The sequence below is a fragment of the Lethenteron reissneri genome, chromosome 43 (assembly GCF_015708825.2).
Source record: "Lethenteron reissneri isolate LAM-NWPU_2019-01 chromosome 43, ASM1570882v1, whole genome shotgun sequence".
Taxonomy (NCBI): Eukaryota; Metazoa; Chordata; class Hyperoartia; order Petromyzontiformes; family Petromyzontidae; genus Lethenteron; species Lethenteron reissneri.
Genome location: NC_083821.1, coordinates 11567681 through 11594840, shown reverse-complemented (window position 1 = coordinate 11594840; position 27160 = coordinate 11567681). Strand labels below are relative to the sequence as shown.

Genomic DNA, 27160 nt, shown 5'->3' with positions numbered 1-27160 from the left:
TGAGGAACACCTCCAGCGATTAAGAGGGGTGTTCTTGCGGATGCGATCGGCTAAGTTGAAGTTTAAACCGGCGAAATGCCACCTTCTTCGGAAATCCGTGAGGTACTTGGGCCACATTGTCGATTCTTCAGGGATCTCCACCGATCCCGCGAAGATGAACTGTGTCAGTTCATGGCCAACGCCCACGTCGGTTTCTGAGGTCCGCAGCTTCATTGGTTTTGCTTCCTACTACCGCCGATTCGATGAGCATTTCGCCACCATTGCCAAACCCTTGCACGCTCTAACAGCCAAAGGAGTCAGGTTTCGATGGGGCCCAGAGGAGGAGACCGCGTTCTGCTCCCTCCGGGACGCCTTGGTGGGTGCCACGCCCTTACGTTACCCTGACTTTACGAGTCCCTTCTTGCTGGATACTGATGCTAGTAACATGGGCATTGGGGGGGTGCTCTCACAGGTCATTGGGGGAGTTAAACGGGTGGTCGCCTATGGTAGCAGGGTTTTGTCGCCTGCGGAACAGCGCTACTGCGTCACCCGTCGCGAGTTGCTGGCTATTGTTTTTTTTGTACAGCAATTTAGACCTTATCTCTATGGCCGTCATTTTACGGTCCGGACGGACCACGCGGCGCTTCAGTATTCATTGAGGGTCGCCCAACCCTCGGGCCAATTGTCACGGTGGTTGGAAGTCCTCCAGGACTATCAATTTACGACCACTTACCGTAAGGGGTTGCGCCACACCAACGCGGATGCCCTGTCGCGGTTGTCGCCTCGTCCCAAATGTGCGTGTTTGATGGGGTCGGCGCGCTGTAAACCGCCAGGTGCTGTACCTGAGAGTGAGTTGGTCGCGGCCGCGAATCCGCCGATGGTTGACGTTCCCGCTACCCCTGAGGGCAGGGACTCGCTACTCTCACTGTCTCTTGTTGAGTGGGGCCGACTCCAGATGGCTGACAGCTCCCTGCTCGCGTTGCGTCGCAGGGCGGGGGGTCCCGAGGAGGGTCGAAAGCGAGCTGGCTCTTGGCTGCTCAAGCAGGGCCTGCTAATGAGATGGGACAATATGTCCCGGCGGCACGCACTCGTCGTACCTTCCGCTATGCGGGGCAAAGTTGTTCTGGCCGCACACGAACGCCTCTTGTATCTGGGGGTAAACAAAATGCTTGCTCTGCTCCAGCGTGACTATTATTGGCCGGGGATGGGGAGCGATGTGGTCAATATACTGAAGGGGTGTGTGGATTGCGCCAAACGGAAACCACCGCCCGTTGCGCCAAATCCACCGCTGTAGTCTATTCAGGTCTCGCGCACTAACGAGCTCGTTGCGCTGGATATTTTGGGGCCTTTTCCTGTCACGCCTAGGGGTAACAAGTACCTGTTGGTTGGTGTGGAATACTTTACCCGATGGCCTATGGCGTGGCCACTCGCCAACCAGTCGGCGGCGGCCGTGGCGGACGCCTTTGTCCAGGGCTACGTCTTGGGCAAGGGGGCTCCCGAACGCTTGCTTCCATGTTGTGCCAGCAGGTGTGCGAGGCACAGGTTGACTGGGACTTGCAGGTCCCGGGGGTCCTCGCCGCGTATAGAATGGCCCCCCATGCAGCTACGGGGTTCTCCCCATTTTATCTGATGTACGGTCGGAAGGCCGATCCGCCCATGGAGACTCAGCTGGGACTTTCCGTGCCACGGCCTAATTCCAAATTGGCCGATCATATTAAATTTAACATTGCAAAACTCGCAGAGGCACGGGAGGCCGCACGGCTTAATTCGAGATCTCGGCAAATCGCCAACGAGCGCTTGCGTGCACGGAAGGTGTCCGTACACGATTGGAAACCGGGCGATAGGGCCTGGCTGCACTGCCCTCATGCAACTTTGGCTACGTCGCCTAAATTGTTGAGGCCATGGCGGGGACCCGTGAAGGTCGTGCGGGTTGCACGCCCCCAGTGTGTTCAGATAAAATGGGGAAAGCGCCGTTGGTACGTTCACTCCCGGCTGAAACCGTTCTCGCCTTCATATGGCCTTCCTTTGTGTCGTGAGGACCGAGCATGTGATGTGACCGACGACCCGGGGAGGGAAATGTCTCCACCTGATCCTCACATGTTTTCGCCTGATCCGCTCCCAGGTGTCTCGGAACTGACGGCTGCCGACCACCGGCGACCGGATCCCCGCGACACGGCCGGTCCTTCCAGGGCCGAACCGTGCCTTCCGGGGCTGCCGGAGCCACCAGACGGTCGTCAGCGTCCCGTCCTGTACGATGGACCGGCCAAGCGGACTCGCGCTAAGTCGCGCCACTTTTCCTGACCAATGAATGAGGTGGAGGTGCGGTGCGAGGTGGAGGTGCGGTGCGAGTCGGCCGGCTCGTCTCGTCACGGCATTCCCCGTCCGTTCGACCGCTTTATCGTTCCGTTCAAGGAGCAAGCGGGAGGGGGATCGGGAGCCGAGGGGACACTGGACACATCGGTCTTTTCGAAATAACTTTTATTCGGTTACTCGTCGGGTTGTACATAGTTCGTTCTTGTTACTAGTTAACGTGCAGGTGTTGTGTTGTTGTGTTGTGTTGCTGTGTTGCATTGTGGTTATTGTTACGGGGCACACTTGGAGAGGGGGGTTTTTTTTTTGTTGGTTTTTGGCAGCCGGGCCGGCTGCGAGCTATGTGGGAGGGGGTGATGTAGTGGTGATACGCGCTGGCAGTAGGGATCGTGTGGCAGCGCGTGGTGATTGGCTGTGTGTCGGTGACGCGCGCTGACAGGGAGGGATCATAGGGCAGCGCGGGGTCATGGGTTATGTGGTGGTGATTGGCTGTGTGTTGATGACGCGCGCTGACAGGGAGTGATCGTGTGGCAGCGCGGGGTGATTGGTTGTGTGGTGGTAATACGCGCTGGGAAAACGGATCGTGTGGCAGCGCGTCGTGATTGGTCAACTAGAGTGGGTGCTCACATCGCGGTCCGCATAGGCTCCGTCTCCTCGGGAGCGGCGGACTATAAAAGGCGGTGCGCGCGGGCGCTCGGGGAGTTGGTGACCAGTGAAGACCGAAGACGGAGGAGGAAGAGATAGGGCCCTGAGACACCTAATCCCGCTGTCCTTGTAAGGACCGGGACCCTGTGTGGCTCAGAGGCGGGACCTTGAGACCCGGGGCCGGACGTCCGTGTGAGGGCCGGGCCGCGGGACCCAGTGGTCGTGACCCATACCCAAGCTGGGGTGGGTCTGTAGGTTCCCCCGGATGCTACGAGGCTGGAATGCCTGTGTGTGTGTAGCCGGGTGGAACGTGTAGCGTGAGCTGTAGTGACCACACGTGTTATTGTGGCAAGACAAGTGTAATAAAGTGTGCTACCCGTCAAGTGGTCTCCCGCCGTAATTTACAATACTACACAGGCATGCATTGTCACTGGATTTGAGTACGTGTGAAAATTTTTGAATTGATTGGACAACAGGAAGTAGACAAAATTTTGATTACAAGATTTGACCACGACACAAGAATCAAGTTAAGTAAAACCGTTGAAAAAAAGTACCCAGGTAGCATGCCATAAGCCCCGTGGTGAGCCAACGCTATTCCGATTTCGTGTCCGTCACCTTTAAAGTACTTTAATTAGTGATTAAGTGCTGTTTTTGGTTATTTATTACGTCGCACCTCCGAGCGCGCCAAAGCACGCGTCTGTGCATGCTCGCCCCTACCAAGTCACACACGTTTGTGGGGGGGGGGGGGGGGGGGGGAGGGCTCCTACCAAGTCGCACGCCTTTGTTGGGGGGGAGGGGGCAATTCCCATTCGTGTGGACACTGTGCAAGGTAACTAACACACAGATTAACAGCTCCCTTAAAACTTTTCTTACCATGACTCTTTACTTTTACTATTCCCGTTATTAAATACTTATTTACCGGCCTCAAACAATGTTTGATGATAGTTACCCTAAGTAACACTCATTTTCACCCTGACTACTAAGTGCTACTTTTACTGGTAGGAACGAAGTGGACTAGCCTACAATAGATTATTTCGTCCGTCCGATGTCCGATTACGTGTAGCAACATTGCCCCCTACTGAAAACACTTGGCATGACCCTACAAAAACCTTTATGCTCCGTGAGGCTTTCCTGGCTAAACAAGTGTAACATTCCCTTATAATTCCCTGAGATAGCTTTTAATTAAAACTTTGAAATTAAATAAAAAAAACTCACAGCGCCCTAAAGCCTACAGCTAGGCCTAAAGCCTAGAACTAGGCCTCAAAGTCTCCCATCTTATCGTACCCCCGTGTGTGAAAGGGAGTTAATGTTTAACAATATTACATTCCCTAATGTTTTAAAATAGAAACATTTACATTTAAAGCTTTTACATTAATAATTAAAACATTTAAATGATACATTAATAATAAAACATTTAAATTAAAAATTAAGTCACAGCGCCCTAAAGCCTACAGCTAGGCCTAAAGCCTAGAACTAGCCCTCAAAATCTCCCTTCGGATCGTCCGATTAGGTGTAGCAACATCGCCCCCTACTGCAAACACTTGGCAGGACCCTACAAAAACCATTAGACTCAGTGGGGCTTTCCTGGCTAAACAAGTGTAATAATACATTATGTTTATATTCTTTGGTTATTCGTTCCTACCAACCCACCCCGCAGGGTCCTGTTAAACTGTCATGTACAAAATTCCTATTATTCCCCAAAAACTTTGCTTTAGCGACCACCTCTTTACATGAGAGAATGACACTTATGCACACATTTTCTCTTTTAAAATACGTGTAGTGACCTGCTATGTCACTACCGTGTGGGCCTACACACACGCGCGTGACGTCACTACGTCTGCATGCGGGAATGACATCACGGCCCGATCGGGGATGGGTCTGGAGGCCGTGGGTCAGTACCGCGGGGGTTGTGTAAGGCTGCGGCACTCTGGATGAACCCGGCTGGACACGTGACCGGATCAAGGTGGGGGCCGGGGGCCCAGGGGCACCCTGGGAGCCACGTGGTCAGAAGAAGAGCCTTCTCGAGAGTTCTTGAAGGTGGGCGTGGCCGGGGTGTGGCCCGAACACGCCCGAGGCGCATATAATCTGGCTCCGCACCTGGTGCGAGGCTGCTCGGGTCCGGGATGAAGATGCCTCATGAGGACGCCTCGTGAAGAAGAAGAATCAAGCCTCAAGTCAGCGTGGCCAACCAGTAGCCCTCCGAACGAGTGATGATGTGTGTTAGCGAGGATAGGTCGGTGGACACCACCCTATGTTAAGAGTTACCCGTTGTGTTAATAATAAATAGTGTTGCCTCCCAAATTCAGTGTGTACGCCTCTGTCGAACCATTTCATACGTACATTTCCAGATATCACTGTCCTGCTCAGAAAAAACAAGTTTGAGGGGAAGAATAGCCATTTTCTGTACTCTTGAGGCATAAGCAGCCACGTAATATCACTGACTGCACACGGGCAAACCAAGATATACACTTCATTCTAACATATTTACACTTGCCCCTGTACGGGGGTGGAGCAGTCACGTCATGTCAATTACGCTTAATTGTTGCGCATCTGCTTTTAGTTGTAGGTAGGATTAATTGATTTATTATTCATTGCCTATCATTTCTTTGCCGCTTTTGCTCGTGGCAAATATTTGCACAAAAATGGCGGAACACCCTCGTCGTCGCTCTTTATTACTTATTACACACGTGTGCCTTTCCCCTCTCCCTTGCTTTTTTCGCTCAAGTCACGTACATACAAAACTGTTATTTACAAACCTAGTTGGTAAATATCAAAGTAATGTGTGTGTGTACGTCCATATGTGCGTGTGAGTCCATATATGTGTGTGCGTTGTGTGTGTGTAAGTACATGTGTGCGTGCGTCGATGTGTATGTGAGTCCATGTGTGTGTGTACGTCGCTGTGTTTGCCACCTGGGTCTGCCCCGTGACCTGCCAGTGGGCATTCGACACTTCACGTGGCCTCAAGGTGCACATGGCATGGCACAAGCATCGTGGTGACGTCACCGCCACTTAGTGGCGAATGACGGTTGTTGTTGTGTGTGCCTCAATGGCCCGCGATCACAAAACCCTATTTAATTCCATAAAAAAGTAACCTGCAGGGCCACACTTATCTTAAACAACTACGCTGGTTTGGTCGTCTGCGTGCGTATCTGGACGTTAATTTATGTACGGACCCGCCCAAACAGCTCGCTCTGATTCGATGAAAATAAAACAGCCGGCAAAAAGCCACAACTCACTTTGATTCGATAAAAATAAATAATTAACACGCCCGGAAGAGAGCGATAGCATAGGTTTGGCAAGGTCTGCGCCGCAGTGCTGCAGTGCACTGTGGGCGCAGACCCTGCGCTGTGTGAGTGTGGTGTGTATGCCAGTGTGCGAATGGTAGTTACGCTAATATTACGTTTATTTATGTAAAAAATGGGTGCTGCGTGCTGCGATTAGTGGAGTCCCCAAACAACTTTACCTTACGAGTAGGCAGGGGTCGCTATACAGTAAGTCTTAGAGGACTGAGCTGGCAGCTTCACCTGCCGGGACCACGGCCAGTTGCGTAGCGCACCCCTACAGTTTCGCCCATGGGTCAATACCCCCATGGGGCAACCCAGCTGACTGTTTGATGGGTACAATGGGTACTTTTCGGTTTATCCGGCTTATTACCATTATTATGTATTGACGTTGATCACGTCTCCATGGACGGCTTGCTGTCTACTTCGGTTGTGTAATTCAGATGTTGTGCATGCTGCTGCTGGTAAGGGCATGTGTTGCATAATATGCAGCATGTGTCCGCGTATCATGTTTGGCACGGATGCATTTGGCGTTACTGTACATTTATCATGTTTTGGAGTGCCAATCCCATGCACTTTGAAATGTAACAGACTGTCAAAAAAGGTTGCAGCCCGGCCCCCGCCGCTGTCACTCTCTGGCCGTTGCACAAGCCATATCGGAATTTGCGACATGCTAAAACAATCAGTACAGTGTGACACCACCCGGGTAACTCCCGGGATCAAAATGGCCATTGGAAAGTGATCGCTTTATTGAGATGATTATGGTACTACCACAGGGTATTGTGAACGGTTCAGGAGGAGGAGAGGTCTGGATTTCTAAGTCTCACAGTACCGGTAAGAAGCGCCGGGTGGGGGATGCCCTCCACTGGGGTACTAATTCTGTCATTATTAGTATACGTTCATGCAATGTTTCTATCTGCAAGCTGTCATAACTGAAACGATCCCCGTTATTGTTCGATTGAGAAATGGAGTGACCCACACCTCTGATACCATATGTGAGGAACCCAAAAATCGGATGCATGCGTAAAACACCCACAATGGGAATACGTAAACGTAAAAATACCAACAAAATATTTTTTATGAGAAAAATGAGGTGGCCCCATATCGGATTTGTCTGTGTGTGTACATACAGACGGATGATGCAGGGGCTAACCTGTGTGCGATCGGAACGTTGCAATTTCTGACCAATGTCACTGTGGATGGCGCACACGCTGACGCACACCGGAGCTGTGTCTTTGCCATGCAAGGGCATGGTGGATGGTGGAGCGCATATGGATGGTGCGTTACGAATAAAATAAAACAAAACAAACCGCTGGAAGCAGCCATGCGAGCAGGCTACCTTGAGAGCGATCGCGAATGGGTTGCGTGTCTGGAAGAAGCCTCGCTCTTTCAGATGCCGTACCAGCTTCGTCAACTCTTCGCTACCATTCTGCTGTATTCCATGCCAGCAGATACGAAGGCTCTCTGGGATAAATTCTACGACGAATTGGCTCGCGATTACGAGTACCAGTACCGCCAGCTGACCAACAAAGAAGAAATGGTAAATCTTCTTGGTTCTTTCGGTAAAGCCACGTAGAAGGGAAATAATAAAATAATAACAATAAAACATGATAAATTAATTCTCACGACGTTTCGGCCACAACGCAAGCCGCCGTCCTCAGGTGAAAACCAGGTCTGTCGAGGCGACAGCGTCTGAATGAAACAGCACACGTGCTTGGAGCATACATATAAGCTGGGTTGGAAGGGGGGGAAAGGGCGCCTTGGGAAATGCAGGTATGTGATTAGTACTACTTATGCCCGTGCATTGTGCATGATTAGCAGCATCAAAGGGAGGGGATATGGGAAATGCAGGTATGTGATTAGTACTACTTATACCCGTGCATTAACAGCATCAAAGAAAATAAAAGAAATGGTAAAGTTCAAGACCCTTCACAGCCTCCACGAGTTCCTCACGGCAGGTGGGATGGCTCTGTCGGACTTTGACGACCTCCCGCAGCTTTCCGAGTACCCACACTTGGTCTTGGACTCGCTGCTTGAGAACAACCATATCCGCCGCGAATTGGACACGAAGGACTTCCCATTTCGACTTCGGCGCAAACAGTTCCCCATTGTCCCAGCCTTCGCGATGACCATCAACAAGGCGCAAGGGCAAACTGTACACAACCTGGGATTATATATACCAACGCCATGCTTCTCGCACGGCCAACTGTACGTGGCACTATCGCGAGTCACGGCAAGATCCAACATCAAGGCGCTTATTGAGGGACCTGACGACGAGGAGGAAGACGGAGTGTACACGAAGAATATCGTGTATCGCCAGATATTTTAATAAGTTGCATTCTATATTTGAATAAGTTGCATTCTTTAATATTGTCGATTGAGCGTCTCATAAAAATACATATAACCTCACAAAAATAAACATAAAACAATCACCAAAACATGTCTATTGTGTCCAGCCACTTTCAACTCCCCACCAACCAAGCATATACACACCGCCCGCGAAGCGGGCGGCGACTGCTAGTTACCATCATTAGGGGAAAAAATGATGATCCAATCTCCTACCCCCAGGAACAGGTTTGCAGATTTGCTGAGCATTTCTGTGAAGTCCTGGGGGAGGGGAAATCCCTCCACATGGAAAACATTGTAGGAAAAAGTGGGGATGACCCTGCTGAGGCTGCGGTGCCTCACATACTCCCTGTGAGTGGCTGTCTGAGGTGCCATCTTTTGAGGAAGTACTGAAAGCGATCCAGAGTCTGAGACCAGGAAAGTCACCGGGCAGTGATGATCTCCCAAGCGAAATGCTGAGGGAGGGTGGCGTTTGTGCACAGACTGCCCTACATGACATCATAACAACAGTCTGGACCACTGGACGTGTTCCACATGACAGTGAGCGGGCCCGTGTAAAACTACGTGGCCGGTAGTCGGAGCCATTCCCTGTTCACCTTGGGGTGCGACAGGGATGTCCTCTGACTCCAACATTATTTAACATCTATTTCGACCACGTAGTTCATGAAGTCTTCAGTAGCTGTACCGGAGTAATTTCCATCTGGTACAGATACAATGGGAGGCTGATCAATGCCCGGGTGCGGTCAAGGGATGGCTCCCTATTGGTCAACCACGTTATGTATGCCAATGACTTGGTAATTGTGGCTCACTCAGAGGAGGAGTTGGAGGCGTTGCTGCTGAAATTGGAGTGTGCCACTTAGAGGTGGGGCCTTACCATCAGCCCCACCAAAACGAAGCACCTGCCTGGGTATTTTGTACCATCGGGCACTCCACCCCCACAACTCCCAATCGGTGATGGGGCAGTTGTGGAGAGAGTGGAGAGTTTCCCATACCTGGGCAGTGTGCTCATGACCGGCTCTGGTTTAATAGCAGAGGTCTCACTCCGAATCAGTCGAGCGGCATTATATTTTCATCGGTTGCGTAACGCTGTGTGGAAGCTACCTGGTCTTTCACTCCGCACGAAGCTTCGGGTCTTCTCGGCCACAGTCATTCCCTCCCTTCTCATCTTCGCCGATTAGAAACATTTAGGCTGGTCTGCCTACGATCAATCCTAGGTTTAACCAGGCTGGATTGTGTGAGCTCACAAATCCTCGAAAGATCTGGACAAAGTTCCATCCTCCGGCAGGCAAGGCTGCGTTGACTGGGCCATGTAGCCCACATGCCCAATCACCGCATGCCCAACAGCTTTTGTTCGGCTGGATCGAGGGGGCTAAACGGGTGCTGCACGGGCTAGGGAAGAGATGGAATGATGTGGTACAGGAGGATGTGAAGCTGAGTGGACTTGCCGATGGCTGGTACCAGGGGTGTCAAGATCGACCTCTGTGGAGGAGGCTCGTGAAGGACGCTACTTGGCAGTTAGAGGCAGTCGCCCTCCAACAACAACGGAGGGCGGAGGAGCGACGATCACAACAACGAGCAGAGCGCCAGGTTGTTAAAACACAGCATGTTGGCACAGTAGGGGGCACAGTTGGTGCATCAGCCAGTCATCTCAGTCGACCTGTGGCACCTGGGTCTGCCCCGTTACCTCCTGCCAGTGGGCTTTGGACACTTCACATGACCGCATGGTGGCACAAGAGTCGTGGTGATGTCACCGCCACTTAGTGGCGAATGGCGGTTGTTGTGTGTGTGAGTATGTGTGTGTGTGTAAGTCCATGTATGTGTGTGTGTAAGTCCATGTATGCGTGTGTGAGTCGATGTGTGTGTGTGTGAGTCGATGTGTGTGTGTGTGTAAGTCACCACGTCGTGGTGACGTCACCACGACCCGAGTTCGATTCCCGCTTATGGCCCACACCTGTGATGATTATCTGAACCAGTCCTGTGCCTCTCCTACTTCGAATCAGCTTAAAATGAGAAACTGCTGCGATGCGTAGTAAACATCGCCAGCGGGGACTATAAAAAAAATTGTTACGCTATATTGCATTCTCCTAAGCACGTAAAATTTATACACAAATACTTTATACAATATATAATGACAGGGTTACACCTGCTGACATGACAAAGTGACACCTACTGGCCTGGGAAGGGTTTCACGTGTACAGCCACAGAGGTAACTGCCAATCAGGGAAGGAGGCGTATCTGGGGCAAAGGTAATAGGAGGGGTTAGCCGAAATGCTCCGGGAACCTGCTCGAAGGTTTCACGAGAGGGCGTGGCCAGAGGCGGGGCTTAGCCACGCCTGGGGGGATATAAGGGGGAGCGGACCCAGAGCTCGGGCCTCGTGTGGATCCTGGGTCCTGGTGTGTCGCTGTTCACCGACATCTTTCTCCGTCATCCGGCCACGTGGAAGATCTCCTGCGTGGGTTCCATCGCCGTCATCTTCACGCCGTCAGCCAGCGGCAGAGACGAGTGAAGGCGAGGGGTCCCCACTGAGTGATCGGCTGTGTGTGTAGTCAGTAGAGGTATTATTGCCTAGAATTATATTCAGTGAGAGGAAGAACCAGTGTTGGCCTGTCTTGTGCCCATTGTAAGAAATAAATAAGAAGTACCCTATGGGAACCTCATTTGCCAGTAAAAATATGATAATTGGTTCTTTACCCTTCTATCTGGCAACAAAACTGTCAGTTTTGTTGCCAGATAGAAGGGTAAAGAACCAATTATCAAGAAGTACCCTCTACACGATGTGTTGTGGAAGTGGCTCATTACACATACATGTTTTTGTATTTGTGTATGTATGTTATGTTTTTAAGAGGAGTTTTGTAAATATATTTTTCGCCCGGGCAACCCTGAGTACTTCCCGCTAGTAATTATAATACAATCAAGGCTGTATAGTGCCCTTAACCTACAACATCCCATGTATCTCTGACATGTTTTCGGATTGTACCTAGGATTTCTAACGTTTCCTCTGTTTTCAAGACCTGAATTCAGAATTCATAGTTTTCTGAAAAAACTCGCAGCCCGTAGAGCGAAACGTCAGGCATCATGCCAGACCGTATGGCGCAACCCGAAAAAATATCGGAGAGCTGTACAGCACAACTGTGAAAACGCATGCAGCAAGTATCATTCGAGGGCAGTTTACAGTCTGAAAACAACTACCAATATTAAAACATCCTCATATTGATGATGAAGTTGCTCCTTCCTCTTCCAGTCTGTGCAGCCAGCGGCTGGTGATGGCTCACTCAGACGTGAAGCAGCGAGGTGGTGGTGGTGGTGGTGGTCGCGGAAGAGGGAGAGGTGCTCGAATGAACCCAGAGCGGCCGGACGTAGGGACAGCAGCCAGAAGAAACTGCGAACGTCAACTCCAGATTTTACACAAATTTCAGATGGATAACGAGGTGAGTGAAGGGCTGAATGTGATTGATGAGAAGCAAGGACGTGTTCGTCATGCTTTACCCGATGTGGCGTTGTGGTAGGAGTGCTTGTTTCAAACTCAGATGCTTCTCAGTTGAAATTCCAACAGTGATTGACTCAGCCCATTACCAGTCCAGGGTGGGTAAAATAATGAACAGTCTGTCATCTTCTGCAGAGTCTAGACCCGCCGTGGGAATGTGGAATTACCACCAATGACTTCAACCTACTTTCTTGTGACAGTATATGTATACTGTGATTGAATTACACTTTAGTGGTCATGAAGAGGGGGCGCCCTTTTACATGTGGTTTATATTTGTGTAGTGGGTTCACGGAGATGCACACTGCAACTGGAGACACCACGTTTATTACACAGCCCAACAGGACTACTGTTTAACAACACTATCGGTTAACTAGACCCCCAACCGGAGTCACTACGTAACTGGGTCAGGACTGTAACTCCACTGACCGAAGACCGAAGCGCCGGCACACAGCGAGTTCCCGCACCCAGACCACCACAATCGCTCCGCCCCCATCCTTCTCCTCTCGAGCGTGGCCTCGCTCCGCCTCCGGCCACGCCCCCTGCTTGGTTTTTCCCGACGGAACCGGGACCAGCGTCACGTGTCCCCAAAAACCCCATTTTCGGGCTCCCTTCACTACCCCGTGTCGGTAACGTCCTCTCTCTCTCTCTATGACGAGACCCTGCCCTCTAGGGCCCGATTCCCTGCCATGTCTCCGCCGGTGCCCGAGAGATGTACATAACATACACATTTACTTGCTCGTGAACATAGATGGCATACACACCATAGAGACTCTATTTACTTCTCTACATTTGCATTGAACAGCGCGTGTGGTGGTCAGGGGGTTTTCACTAGGGCGAACGATTTGGAGAAAATATCTAATTGCGATTTTCCTGACAGATATTGCGATTTGATTTGCGATTAAAGTTTTCTTAAGTCACGCTTCAGTTCAATATTCACTGTGTAATAGATTTAAAACGTGATGGAGCATTACCACATGATACCACCAAAATATGACCTACTCTATATATTCTAATGCAAGGATGAGAACTTAAAATATATGAATTGCTTCCAACACGTATTTATTAGAATGTTTTAATTGAAATAGAACAATCAAACATAGTTAAGTTAAATAAATAGAGTTATAATAAAAAAAAATCCAATAAGAAAGTAAACGCATTGTTTCAAATTGCGATTTCGATTTGAAATCGATTAATCGTTCAGCCCTAGTTTTCACGACAGAGATCCTGGAGCTCATTGCAGGTGGTCACCTAAGAATAAACTAGGTTCTCAAGCCTTGCGAGTTGATGGTCTCACATCAGTCAGAATCAGAATCTTTATTTATACTGGAAGAATCCAATGAGCTATGAAGATCTTTTTCACAGATGTCCAGTAGGGGCAGGTCAGAAAGGTGCAATAACAAACAATACACAAACCGATAGGGGTGCAGTATAGGAAAACTTGAGAACCTAGTTTATTCAGTCATTAAATGTATTCACAGTCACTAAATATATATATAAAGTATATGAGTTCAAATTGCATAAGTACATCAATGGTTGCACAAGAACCTCATTGTTTTTCATTTAGGCCGAATTCCAGCTATGATAATTTAATAAGCAGAAGACATTTCATTCATGCTGGAAGAACCCGATGAAGGTGGAAGGACCTGATGAGCCCTTTATCACAGGTGTGCAGCTGGGGTCAACGATGGCAGATTACAGAGGAAGTTACGTGGGTAGATAAATCAATCTTACATAGAATCCATCACACACAAATTCAAACTTACTTAAACTGGATCATACGCTAAGTATACCCTGAAAGTGTCCTTTTGCGGCAGCACTGCAAGATGACCCCACTCTGACCTATCTAGGAGTGAATCTGAGCCAGAACATTTGTGTGATCCACAAACCCTTGCTGCCTCTGGTGCTGCATTGCAGCTGTGCTCCACCACCATCTAGCTATGCATTGTGCACTCCTGCATTAACATTTTATTACGTGATTTAGTGCCTTCAAAATGTAAGTTCTTGTTAACACTCAGCATGTCATGGAAGGAAAATGGGATACTGCTGTGCAGTCGTGCACTCTACATCTACTGCATTCAAGTCAACTGTTATTCATAACCCACTGGTTTGTAGGCCTTAAAATGGATGAGGATTGCCCAGTGCTTTTTTGAGTGTGGCAGCACACTTTTACTTGACGGTAATAATAAATGTGTTTTTCGTTTTGCTTACGTACCCTCATTTCCAGACTTTACCCGAAGCAAAAAGACCTCGATTGGATGGCGAGGGTGACGTTTTTCCCAACACTGAGCCAGGCCCCAGCGCCGAAGCTGGAACAGGTCGACACGCAATAGATCCGGCATCTCCCCGGGCCATGGCCCTGGAGATGGCAGGAGGCCCGGCAAAGCCGAGCCTGGCGGCCCTGCCGCGAGTACACGGGCGACGAGGGGGTGGCATAAATGCAGCGCAGGACGACGCACGCGGGAGCAGCCGCCGGGCTTGCACAAACCCAGGGGTCGTGTTCTCCTGGCACAAAGTGATGTACTCCCGCAGACACCGCGAGGGTTTTCCTCGGAGCCACATTTTAAGCCGGCTCAAGGTGAGCCACAGCGGTGCCCGAAATCTTATGAGGGAGATCTTCGAGCTCAACAAGCGCACGGTGGCTGGCAAGGGTAAAGCTCGCGGACGAAGCGTGGCGAAAGGTGGCAGGGCGGCGGGCATGAGCTCCGCAGGGGCGGGAGGGGACGCGGTCAGCAAGGCGGCGTGGCGGCGGGCGTGCAGGCGCCTCCCCAAGCGCTTCGTGCAGATGCAGGGCTTCTTCCTCGAGCTGCTCAAGCGCTACAAGAAGTGCCGCGTGCTCGACATCGTGCAGCGTCACTGCCCTGTGGGTCTACCCAGCAGGAGTCACTTGACCTGGAAGCGTAGGGGCGCCCCCAACAACGCAACGCAATTGGTCCCCTCATCCGAGACGACCTCTGCTCCTGCAGTGGCCGCTGCTGCTCCACCTCCTGCTGCCATTGTTCAGGGGACGGCATCCACCATTCTCGGTGATTTAACGCGGCCGATTGCTGCGGCGACGATGGAACACACGCTCGCAGTTAAAGTCGTTTGTTTACATGGCACGACCGTGGCACCCGAGAAGTGCGCGACCCCGTCTACTTTGCAAGACGCGGGGCGAGCGCCTGGCGTTTACCCCGGATGCACGGTGACGGCGCCCGGCAAGACGCCTCCTCCGCAAGCGGAGACCGCGCACGGCAACAGTGCCGATGACGACGCCTCGGACGCGGGCTGGCTCGACCGTGCACTTTGCGTCTCCCCCCACGCATCGCGGCGATGGCGTCGCGATGCCACCCCCAGGCGCCCCCAGTACCACTGCAGCCAGATGCAGCTGTTTGGGCTGCTGCATGAGCTGCTGCTACGTGTGCTGCCACACGGCGTGTGGGGCTCGGCTCACAACCGGCGCAAGGTGATGCGGTTGGTGAAGCGGAGCCTCGGTATGGGCCACCACGACGCGGTCGGCCTGCGCGAGATGCTCTCCGGCGTGCGCGTCAAAGACTGCACCTGGCTGCACCTCGGTAGGGGCACGGCACCTCGCACAGCCCCCTCCCGAGCACCAGCAAAGCATTGGCTAGCTGCACCGTACACATCTACTGTACAGTATACATGTACGGCATATGTAATGCATATGCTCGTGTGTATAGTGTATGTGTTTCATATTCTTAGGTTTTTTCGGTAAAGTCACGTAGGTAAAAAATTAAAATTAAAATTAATAAAAGTAAAATAAAATAAAAATAAAATAAAAATCACGACGTTTCGGAGGCAACACAAGCTTCCGTCTTCAGGAGGAACCGTCACAGCCCGACAGCTGTATCAAGTAAATGAGAGATTACAAGAGATACCACTCCATATATATTATGGTTGAGGGGGGGAGGGCCAGGAACGGCACACTTTTTATTATTATGGTAAGGTGCGGCTTGAGACTATGAATAGACTGCATAACAAATGACTGAGCCTTTATTATGGAGAGGTGCGGTTTGTGACTACGCCTAAACTTACATAACAAAATGCTGCAAATGAGACCGAGCCTCTGCCATGTAGATGGTAATAGACTACATAACAAATGACTGAGCCTTTAATATGTAGAGGTTCGGTTTGTGACTACGCCTAGCCTACATAACAAAAGTGTGAAAAAAGAAGCTAAACCTGGTAAAACAAAACTGGCTGTCTATCAGTAACTTGTAATAGTTGTCTGTCAAATAAGATGGTCCAAATAAGTGTAGTTAAATCTTTTTTGCATGGTTAATCACATCTTTCCAATGATTACCAAGTTTGTAACCATCATCACGGTTGAAATTGTGTCTGTGTTTGTATATAATTTCAACCGTGATGATGGTTACAAACTGAGTAATCATTGGAAAGATGTGATTAACCATGCAAAAAAGATTTAACTACACTTATTTGGACCATCTTATTTGACAGACAACTATTACAGGTTACTGATAGACAGCCAGTTTTGTTTTACCAGGTTTAGCTTCTTTTTTCACACTTTTGTTATGTAGGCTATGCGTAGTCACAAATCGCACCTCTCCATAATAAAGGCTCAGTCATTTGTTATGCAGTCTATTCATAGTCTCAAGCCGCACCTTACCATATTAATAAAAAGTGTGCCGTTCCTGGCCCCCCCCCTCAACCATTATATATATACGGAGTGGTATCTCTTGTAATCTCTCATTTACTTGATACAGCTGACGGGCTGTGACGGTTTCACCTGAAGACGGAAGCTTGTGTTGCCTCCGAAACGTCGTGATTTTTATTTTATTTTTATTTTATTTTACTTTTATTAATTTAATTTTTTTACCTACGTGACTTTACCAAAAAAACCTAAGAATATGAATCCTTGCAGTCACGAAAGCTTCAAATCTAGAAGTGTATGTGTTTGTTCATGTACAGACCAAACAATTTTAAGTACTTGTGTGTGTGTGTGTACACTGGACCGTAGTGATGTCCACCGGTCCTAGGGTGGTACGCCAGACCCTGGCTAGAACACCTGACCAGTGAACTCAAACACGTACATTAGGCTCTCAAGGCGAATGGATATTCTGACTACACAATCCGCAAAGCCATCACCCCAACCGTGAGGAAGGAGCCATCTGAAAATCAATCAAAACCATCATCTTGCCTTAGATAGCAAGGATAACCAAAAATATTTCAAAAATCTTGAACAAACACAAGATCCAGGTCCGATTTAACACAGTGCATAAAATTTGTGATATGATCCTATCTGTGAAGGACAAGATTCCTGACATGCAATATCCCGGCGTCTACAAATTAAGCTGTATCTGCGGCAGCAGTTACATTAGGGAAACTAAACGACATGTCTCGGACCGTGTTCGTGAACATAAGGCAGATAGATCTGAAACACGGCAGGACCAATACTTTTTCCGTGGCTGTTCATTACTTTAATGCGGCTGGCTCGCATGAAATTGATTTCTCTAAAACGATGGTACTTTGCAAGCTGACTGGCTATCAACAAAGATTCGTTCACGAAGCCATCCGTATACACAGACAATTTCAACCGAGACGACGGTTTTAAACTCAGGAATCATTGGAAAGATGTCATCAACCACTTTGGGTCATGACTTGATTTGTGTTTTCTTGTCAACCTCTACTGTCAGCAGTGTGGATGTGTGTAGTGAGGTGCAATGCCCCCCCCATCTCTTCCCCCCCCTCTCTCCCCCTATCTCTACCCCCCTCTCTCTCCCCCTATCTCTACCCCCTTCCTCTCCCCATTGTCTACTCTGACATTGGCACTGACTGACCTACGGCAGCACATCTCTCCTCCCAGCTCCCCCATTGTCTACTCCTACATTGGCACTGGCTCACTGGCTGCCCCACCCATGCTGTTTGAGCCGCGCAGCCCTTCTCCCAGCTCTCGTCCCCCGCCAACTCACTTTGGAAACCCTTATAAGCAGTTGCATTTGGAGGCTTGCCCCCTCTTGTCTCCCCCTTAACGAAGACCGCTTGTGTTGCGATTTAAACGTCCTGGGTTTTTTGCTTTTATTATTTTCAATGTATAATTTTTTTTATTTGTAAATTTAAATAAATTGTATTATTTGTATTTTCTATCTACGTGACTTTACCGAAAGAACCAATAATATTTACTGCATTGTCACTTACTTGGTAGCAGTTGTTCAGAGCTGAGTGCCCATATCTTATTGCAGGCGTCAGCTGGAAGAGAAAACGTGGAGGTGGTGGAGGACTGCGTATGTTTATTCTTTGGTTCTTTCGGTAAAGTCACGTATAAAGATAAAATAATAAATTAAATAATTGCATACGACGTTTCGATTGCAATACAAGCAATCATCATCAGGTATAATGAAATAGCGACATAAAATCTAACCAGAAAACTATAGACAGACTTATAAGCAGACAGATATCACCAAGATACATAGAGAGAGCAACACAGGTACAGAGAGGGGTGATCGTCTCTGTGGGGTGGCCTTAAATAGACAGAGGGGGGCGGAGGCAGAGAGAGAGGGAGGGGTTAGAGAAAAAATGTACATGTCAATGAGTACGAAGAGACGCGTAGTAAAGTACGCAGGCTTAGAGGGAGAAAGAACACACTAAATTAAATAACCTAGCAAAGTATCGAAATGTTACGTAAAACGACACAGAGAGTCGGTCAACACACAATTAACACATAGCCTGGTCGATTACGTATTTCAAAGATTGCTAAGTTAGAATTTAAGTGTGAAAATTCCAAAGAAAGACAAAACATAAAAACAAGAGGAACGGAGACACACAGACAGAGCAGAACCTAAGAACGACAAAAAACGAATGTAGACAGAAAAAATTACACTAAATATACAGGCAGAGAGAGAGAACAAAAAACCCAGCTCTGTCTGTGTGTCTCCGTTCCTCTTGTTTTTATGTTTTGTCTTTCTTTGGAATTTTCACACTTAAATTCTAACTTAGCAATCTTTGAAATACGTAATCGACCAGGCTATGCCTTAATTGTGTGTTGACCGACTCTCTGTGTCGTTTTACGTAACATTTTGATACTTTGCTAGGTTATTTAATTTAGTGTGTTCTTTCTCCCTCTAAGCCTGCGTACTTTACTACGCGTCTCTTCGTACTCATTGACATGTAAAATGTTTCTCTAACCCCTCCCTCTCTCTGCCTCCGCCCCCCTCTGTCTATTTAAGGCCACCCCACAGAGACGATCACCCCTCTCTGTACCTGTGTTGCTCTCTCTATGTATCTTGGTGATATCTGTCTGCTTATATGTCTGTCTATAGTTTTCTGGTTAGATTTTGTCGCTATTTCATTATACCTGATGATGATTGCTTGTGTTGCAATCAAAACGTCTTATGCTATTATTTAATTTATTATTTTATCTTTATACGTGACTTTACCGAAAGAACCAAAGAATAATTCCTGCAGTCACGAAAGCTCCAAAATTAAGATTGCGTATGTTTAGTTTCTATGTTGTATAAAACAGGGGCTTATGAGAATAGTGTTAGTAGCTGGGGTTGTGATGGACTACGTAATCTACTTTGTAAGAGCAGTGAGATCGATTTTCGTCTAAAAACATGCCGGAGTAACGTCCGTGTTACTGTGCAGTTCAGAGAGCCAGACCTTAACAAACAATCTAGAAAATACACTCTTGGTGTTTAAGTATAGCTACATGCAGATGATGCTATACCTCTCATAGCTGCATTGGGTGAACGATTTAATTGAATAGAATGTAATGGAGAAAATTAAGATATACTCAAGAAAAGGGGGTTGTGATTGGTAGGCACAAGCAGGATTGAGGAGTACAGGGCATTGAGATAGATGTTGTTTACACTCTTATCCTTGCTCTCCGATTAAGCACCTAAAGGGCTTGCTGGCTGATAAGGCTTCTTGTCTTTGCTCTTTCGTAGGAAAACTGTGTTCACATACTCGTTGGCTATTCTCTCTCCACTGTTGGATTGGTGGCCAATCTCTTGGCTGATGCCAGCTTGTCAAGCCTCGTGGAGCATCAGAGTTCTATTTGAATATTATGTGGTGGGCTTTTTCTCGTGACTGTAAACGCAGAATTTCCATAGCTGGTTGAAGGCGCCAACACAGATAATGATCACCACTCCTTTCAGCTCGACACTCAGACTTTCATCAGATTTTTTTTGGTGGCCGTGCAGTTATATATTCAAATACATCGCAAGCTCTGTGAAGGAATTGTTTGACAAACTGTATGGTAGCAGAGTAAGGGGTAACACCCCATGTCCACTTTTATCAAATGTTGATAAAGGCACTAACACTAAAAGATCTCAAATGTTGGTAAAACTCTTTTAATATACGCTTTTTAATGGTTAGGGTAGGAGAGATGTGAAAACGTGTGGACCCTTTAAATGCTGATAAGTCACAAGCACATTTGTGCCATTCCTTCAGCGGAACTCTGTCACGAAGGTGCCGTGTTTCACAGACGCAGTCTGCAATGGTTTCAATGTAGCGGGTGACATTGCTGTGTATAATCCAAATTAAGTGTTTCATGAGTACATTTTGAAATGTGGACCTTAATATCAGAACACAATGGCTTCCTCTTTTCGAATGACATAATGGCATCTTTTAGATCCACAGTGAAGTAGACATTATTGTATGGCTAACACACACCTGCAGTATTGACCTTGGTGGCCTGCCAGATCCGAATTACAGCGAAAGCACTGCCACTGGGCCACGTCACTGCCCCCTCTGCATGATGACGATGTTTCACAATGCGCGCGACGCGAGCCGTGTATGTATGTTGAACTTCTTTCGCACCATACGTAGCCGACCGCGCTAATCGGAGGTGCGCTTGTTCCCAGGAGGGGGGCGGCCCTCCCCCTCGGAGCACAGGAAATGTGAGGAGTTGCTGGCGCAGTTCGTGAGTTGGCTCATGACTGACTTCATCATGGAGGCCATCGGGTCCTTCTTCTACGTCACTATAACGAACTTCACGAAGAACCACCTGCTCTACTTTCGCAAGAAGGCGTGGGCACGCTTGTTGCACACCGCTTCCAGGTGAGACGCTCGCAACCCTGAGGGGAACCGGGGAGGAAGAGGGGAGCGTCGCGGTCGCCGGTAACCCAGGTGTTCGGAGGTAGGGTTGGTGGATCACGCAAAGATTGGTGTGTGTGTGAGACTTTGACAGTCTCAATCATGAGGTGGTACAGTAGCGCGCAGTATGGAAAGTTGTTGATCTGTGTGTACAGAATTCTCTTGATAATGTTTTGCATGTGTAGTGAGTCCAACTGAGTCGCAAACGTTGTCTTAGGGAGCAACACGTTTTATTAAACTATTTGCACAACATACTCCAGGTCATAATCAACGTTTTTGGGTTTAGATCGCGTTTATTTATAAATGTGTCGTAACCCTCCACCACCCGACACGGCCAATCAGTAAAAAAGTGTCACGTTGACAAAGACAAATAGTTCACTGCTTTAGCCCACCGGTGTGTTGAAGCCACAACATTTACAATTTGAGTACGACGTTTCGCTGGTAATTGCAACCAGCATCATCGGGCAATTCGCCAGAATGGTGAGGTTCTCCTGTGTCTCCCGTTCTTATATAGAGCAGCAGCAGGGTGACGTCATCATTAACTCATTAACTCATCAGGTGCCAAGATTCAAGGGGGGAGTGATTGTAATTATATACTAGATTAGTAATCAGGCTATTGTTACGATGCGAGTTGTAGATTAGTAATCATTTGGAATGTGTTTTATTGTGATTATGCTACATTAGTAATCAGTTAGTGGTTGTTTCCCTTATAAGTAATTGTAATGTATCTTATTTAATAATACGCTTCCAGGCCGCACTAAGCCTGTAGCTGTCTGAGCGATTAAAGTTATTTCTGTTTCTCTCAATTTCAATCGATTCTCTAATTAGTCTTTGCCAGTAGTAACTAGTTTTACACAACACTTCCACGTTGTCAAAATCAATTGAGTGTCCCTGTTGGCATGCATGTTCTGCTACTGCCGACAGTTGTGTTTGTGATAGTTTAATATTTCTCTGGTGTTCTTTTAGTCTTACACTAACGTTACGCCCTGTCTGTCCAATATAGCATCTGCCACATACGGTGCAGAGATTCGAAGGTAATACCAAACGCAGTTAAAATAACACATCACATAAAGTCTTCTAAGGCTAACAAAATACTACACAAAGCTAGCGAATTATTATTAATAGAGAGAATACAACACAACAGGAGTGAATTATCCAACATTTCTGAATCGCTAAAGCATTTACATTTAAATGTAAGCAATAGTGTGTCCATGCATGATTGGAATATAATCGATACTATAACACAACAATCGGCTGATAATGTGTTTAATCTAACAAATGCTAACCAAATTAACAAATTTTCTAGACTTTACAATAAACAAATCCCTATTAAAAACGAACAATTTAAAAACAATACCGTAATGAACTTGACTAACACTGATTTAACCACTGACATGATTTCTGTCCTTTCTAAAGGCCTTAACTTTGCCGTTACCCCACGCACAATTCCAGTGGATGAGATAATTGCTGAGGTAGAATCAGCAGTAAGACTCCTTCCACATAATGAGGCAGAGATGACTAGACACGAGGTTGCCAAAATTATTGAGAATAGTAAAGTACCTAAAGTAAATATTAGCTCGAACGAGGCAAAAGCCTTAAGAGAGCTTCGTCTAAACAAAGATATTCAAATCCTAGCAGCTGACAAGGGCCGCACTACAGTAGTGATGTCACGAGCCGATTATGATAATAAAATTAAAGATTTATTAGAGGAAAGTACCTACATTAAAATTAAACGAGATCCAACTAATACTTTGGAACGTAAGACTACTGCAATCATTGCAAATTCATTAATCCCAAAAAATGAGCAATTCCTAATGAAGCCAAGGGCTTCAAAACCACCTAGACTGTATGGGCTACCAAAGATCCATAAAGTCGGCATCCCTTTACGACCTATAGTCAGTACAATTGGCTCTGCCACCTATAAATTAGCAAAATATGTAACTAAACAAATTCAGCCTTACATCGGTAGGACATCATCATTCATAAGAAATTCAGAACATCTTGTGAATATGATCAAAGATATTAAACTTAACCCTAATGATATTTTGGTGAGTTTTGATGTGATTTCGCTATTCAATAAGGTTCCAGTGAGCGAGTCGCTTAAATTACTTGATACACTGGTAAAGAATACAGGTTTACCAAAAGATATTCCGAAACTCGCAGACCATTGTTTAAATAACACTTACTTCTTATGGAGAGGCGAATTCTTTAAACAAAGGGAGGGAGCAGCAATGGGCTCTCCTTTATCTCCTGCTATAGCAAATTTGTACATGGAAAACTTTGAAACCAGAGCACTTGCCTCGAGCACATTAAAACCATCCTTTTGGTTTAGATATGTGGATGACACTTTGGTTGTCTGGCCACATGGTAAAGATACACTTAACGATTTTCTAAATCATCTCAATGCACAAAACCCGGCCATTCAGTTCACCATGGAAATGGAGGTGAATAACACACTCCCGTTCCTGGATATTTTACTTGGGCATGGCCCAAACGGTAAAATAACACACAGCGTTTACAGAAAGGCATCAGTGTGCGTTGGCTATCTGAATGCAGATTCGCATCATCACCCAGCTCAGAAATCCTCTCTTATCAAGACGCTCATACATCGGGCTAAAACAGTGTCAGATGGTGAAAGTCTAGTGAGAGAGATTAAACATGTTAAAGAAGCACTAAGACAGAATGGCTACAATAATGCTCAAATTAACAGAGCACTAAAAGCCAAATCACGATCGCAAAGCAACACTGCTGAAAGCGATCAGATTAATAAAACAATAAAAATACCATTTATCTCAGGAGTAACTGATAAATTAGCCCGTGTTTTGCAAAAGCAAAACATTACAGTAAGATTTGGTACAGTACACAAAATTCAACAACTAGTAACGTGCACTAAAGACGAATTACCTAAATTATCAACAGAAGGTGTATATCGGATTAATTGTGTATGTGGCAGATGCTATATTGAACAGACAGGGCGTAACGTTAGTGTAAGACTAAAAGAACACCAGAGAAATATTAAACTATCACAAACACAACTGTCGGCAGTAGCAGAACATGCATGCCAACAGGGACACTCAATTGATTTTGACAACGTGGAAGTGTTGTGTAAAACTAGTTACTACTGGCAAAGACTAATTAGAGAATCGATTGAAATTGAGGGAAACAGAAATAACTTTAATCGCTCAGACAGCTACAGGCTTAGTGCGGCCTGGAAGCGTATTATTAAATAAGATACATTACAATTACTTATAAGGGAAACAACCACTAACTGATTACTAATGTAGCATAATCACAATAAAACACATTCCAAATGATTACTAATCTACAACTCGCATCGTAACAATAGCCTGATTACTAATCTAGTATATAATTACAATCACTCCCCCCTTGAATCTTGGCACCTGATGAGTTAATGAGTTAATGATGACATCACCCTGCTGCTGCTCTATATAAGAACGGGAGACACAGGAGAACCTCACCATTCTGGCGAATTGCCCGATGATGCTGGTTGCAATTACCAGCGAAACGTCGTACTCAAATTGTAAATGTTGTGGCTTCAACACACCGGTGGGCTAAAGCAGTGAACTATTTGTCTTTGTCAACGTGACACTTTTTTACTGATTGGCCGTGTCGGGTGGTGGAGGGTTACGACACATTTATAAATAAACGCGATCTAAACCCAAAAACGTTGATTATGAATAACATTGGTCGCGAAAGCCTACGTGTTAAACCATACTCCAGGTGATGAACACAACATACTCTCGGGTGGTGACCACCCAACTAACCACGCTATGGCGGACCTAGACACGGTTCCGCTATCCCGGTCCGGACCCCAAGCTGGGTCTCGGACCGCGTGGCTCTGAGGCTTCAAGCTTGACGTGGATCTCCGGCCTCTCCAACAGTAAGAACCCCGAGCCCCTTACAGGGGCCCCCCTTATATTAGGCTGGGCTGGGGCTGGCTCCACCTCTCGCCCCGCCCACCTTCTTGATCTCTCTCGCCCTTGCCCGAAGGCTCTTGAGAGTTCTTCCCGGACCATGTGACCACCAGCATTTGTTTTTGGCCCCCTCCACCGGTGGCCCCCCTCCAGTATCATCCGGTCACATGTCCCCCGGGTCAGCCAGAGTATCATGCCCCCAACGTAACCCTAGTTGGCTGACACTCTCTCGCTCTCTCAACGGGAGCCCTTACCGCACACTGTGCGTGGTGCCATCACGCTTAACCAGCGCTCACCCAAGCCCCCATTAGGGCTGGTACTACACCCTGTGTCCGGGATGTACACACAGCAGTATACATCCCGCCGTGGCCTCGCAGGCCCGACACCACACAGTGACATTCCCAGTCACTACACATGCATGGGTTTTCTCAGGGAAATCTGGAATTGGCTGAAACATACCGTTGACATGTGTCCCTGTCAGTTTACATACCGGTGCAATGATCACCCTCAATCCATTTTTATGTTTCTGTAACTTAAATTTACTACGAATGATATTTAAAATTAGCCTGAACCAACTTTCGCTGCAGGAAATATATTTTTTCGTGATATACTTTACATTTCTTTCTGTTACGTGGTTTTTTCTCTGATTTATATTTTCTTCATTGTTGTATGTCGTTTTTATGTTTTTACTTTTGTCATTTTGGTGACCCAGGTCAATTTTGCAAATGAGACTATCCTGGTCTTATGGGCCTTCGTGTGGTTAAACAAAATAAACTTATAATATTGACAACCAGTGATCTAAATGTTATTTTATAATTGTTAAAACTAGTATAAACACATGATGTTATGTTATTTCAGCAGAGGCCATCACTATTATTTATAAGTTGCACCCGCACCGTCCAGGGGTCGTGACTCACCCTTTGAGAAATGTCGCTCAACTGCATGGGCAGCTGCATGGGATTGAGCGCTGACTGCCGTGTCTGTGCCACTGCGCAGGAAATTCGTGGTCCAGGGGAAGCTGCAGGAGCTGACGGACATGGAGAGACAGAACGTCCTGCGGGGGGACACTGTCATCCCTGTGTCATTTTTGCGCTTCCTGCCCAAGTTCGGCTCGGAGCTGCGTCCCATCATCTGCATGCGGCCCAGGAGGCTGGGTCGGCAACCCAGGAAGAAGGTGTGAGCCCCCGCACCATCACAGCATAACCACGACTTGTTATTGCCGCCCTACGTACACTACCTAACCTCCATTAATAATAATGATACGAGCTAAAGGCGAAGGTGCAGCCCCGCAATTGCTTGCTCATGCCACTGCTGCAAAAGAGGCCAGACTTGAGGTAGCTCTGAAGAGGCGCTGTGGAGGGTATTTGGCTTATGCCTCCATGCTGGTCAAATGTCTTGAAAGGTGTGGGACTAGTTCAAGAACAGAATTTGTTTTTACACATGTTCTCATTTGTTGTCTCATTAATACTGTTGTTCTTTTCACTAGGCTAAATGTAACATTTGTATATAATTTGCACGATAATCAATTGTGTCGTGTACAAATCTATGCACATGTTGTGAACATTACAAACAATTTCTTGCTTGGCAAACCCAGAAGATGATGCCACGGAACTACTTCTGAAGCCACTTCAGTCAGGCCCGCTTTAGGTCGCACATCTTGCAGTGTGGCCTGCAAAAGTCGGCTCGTTGTCTGGGAAAGCAACATTATAGTGTAATAAAAGACTCGACCACGATATCTGGCTTGGTGTCCTTTATTCGGTTCGTTTGCTGTCTCCCACACGGCTGTCCTCCTTTGAGACTTTCCACACGGTGCCGACGCTGTTGTTACACCCGTCACCACTAACAGCCCCGCTGTTGGTCTCTGTCGCCCCCGTAGCCTCTTAGCAGCCTCGCTGCTGTTACTCTCACGCAGCCTCCCTGGCTGTACTCGCTGCAGCTCCTCCTCGTGTCGCTCCCGTAGCCTCGGACAGCCTCGCGGCTGTTTCCCTGTCGCTCCCGTAGCTCCTAGCAGCCTTGCTGCTGTCTCCCATACACAGCCTCCCTGGCTGTACTCGCTGCAGCTCCTCCACCGCTCTCCTTCTCCAGCAGCCCCACTGCTGTCTCCTCCCGCAGCCCCGCTGGCTGCTCC

General features: G+C 47.6%; 1 protein-coding gene across 4 annotated transcripts in view; it reads left to right on the top strand.

Annotated features, from left to right (window-relative positions):
- The window catches only part of TERT (telomerase reverse transcriptase), a 57609-nt gene that overhangs the window by 13401 nt on the left and 17048 nt on the right, over positions 1-27160 (top strand). For all 4 annotated transcript variants that reach the window (XR_009756346.1, XM_061569230.1, XM_061569229.1 and 1 more), the window contains exons 3-6: positions 11804-11990; positions 14271-15597; positions 20866-21061; positions 26029-26206. Coding sequence is in view for 3 of the 4 variants with exons in the window: in XM_061569230.1 (XP_061425214.1) it covers positions 11804-11990; positions 14271-15597; positions 20866-21061; positions 26029-26206 (1888 nt within the window). In the remaining variant the exon portion in view is untranslated. The remainder of the gene's footprint in view (positions 1-11803; positions 11991-14270; positions 15598-20865; positions 21062-26028; positions 26207-27160) is intronic.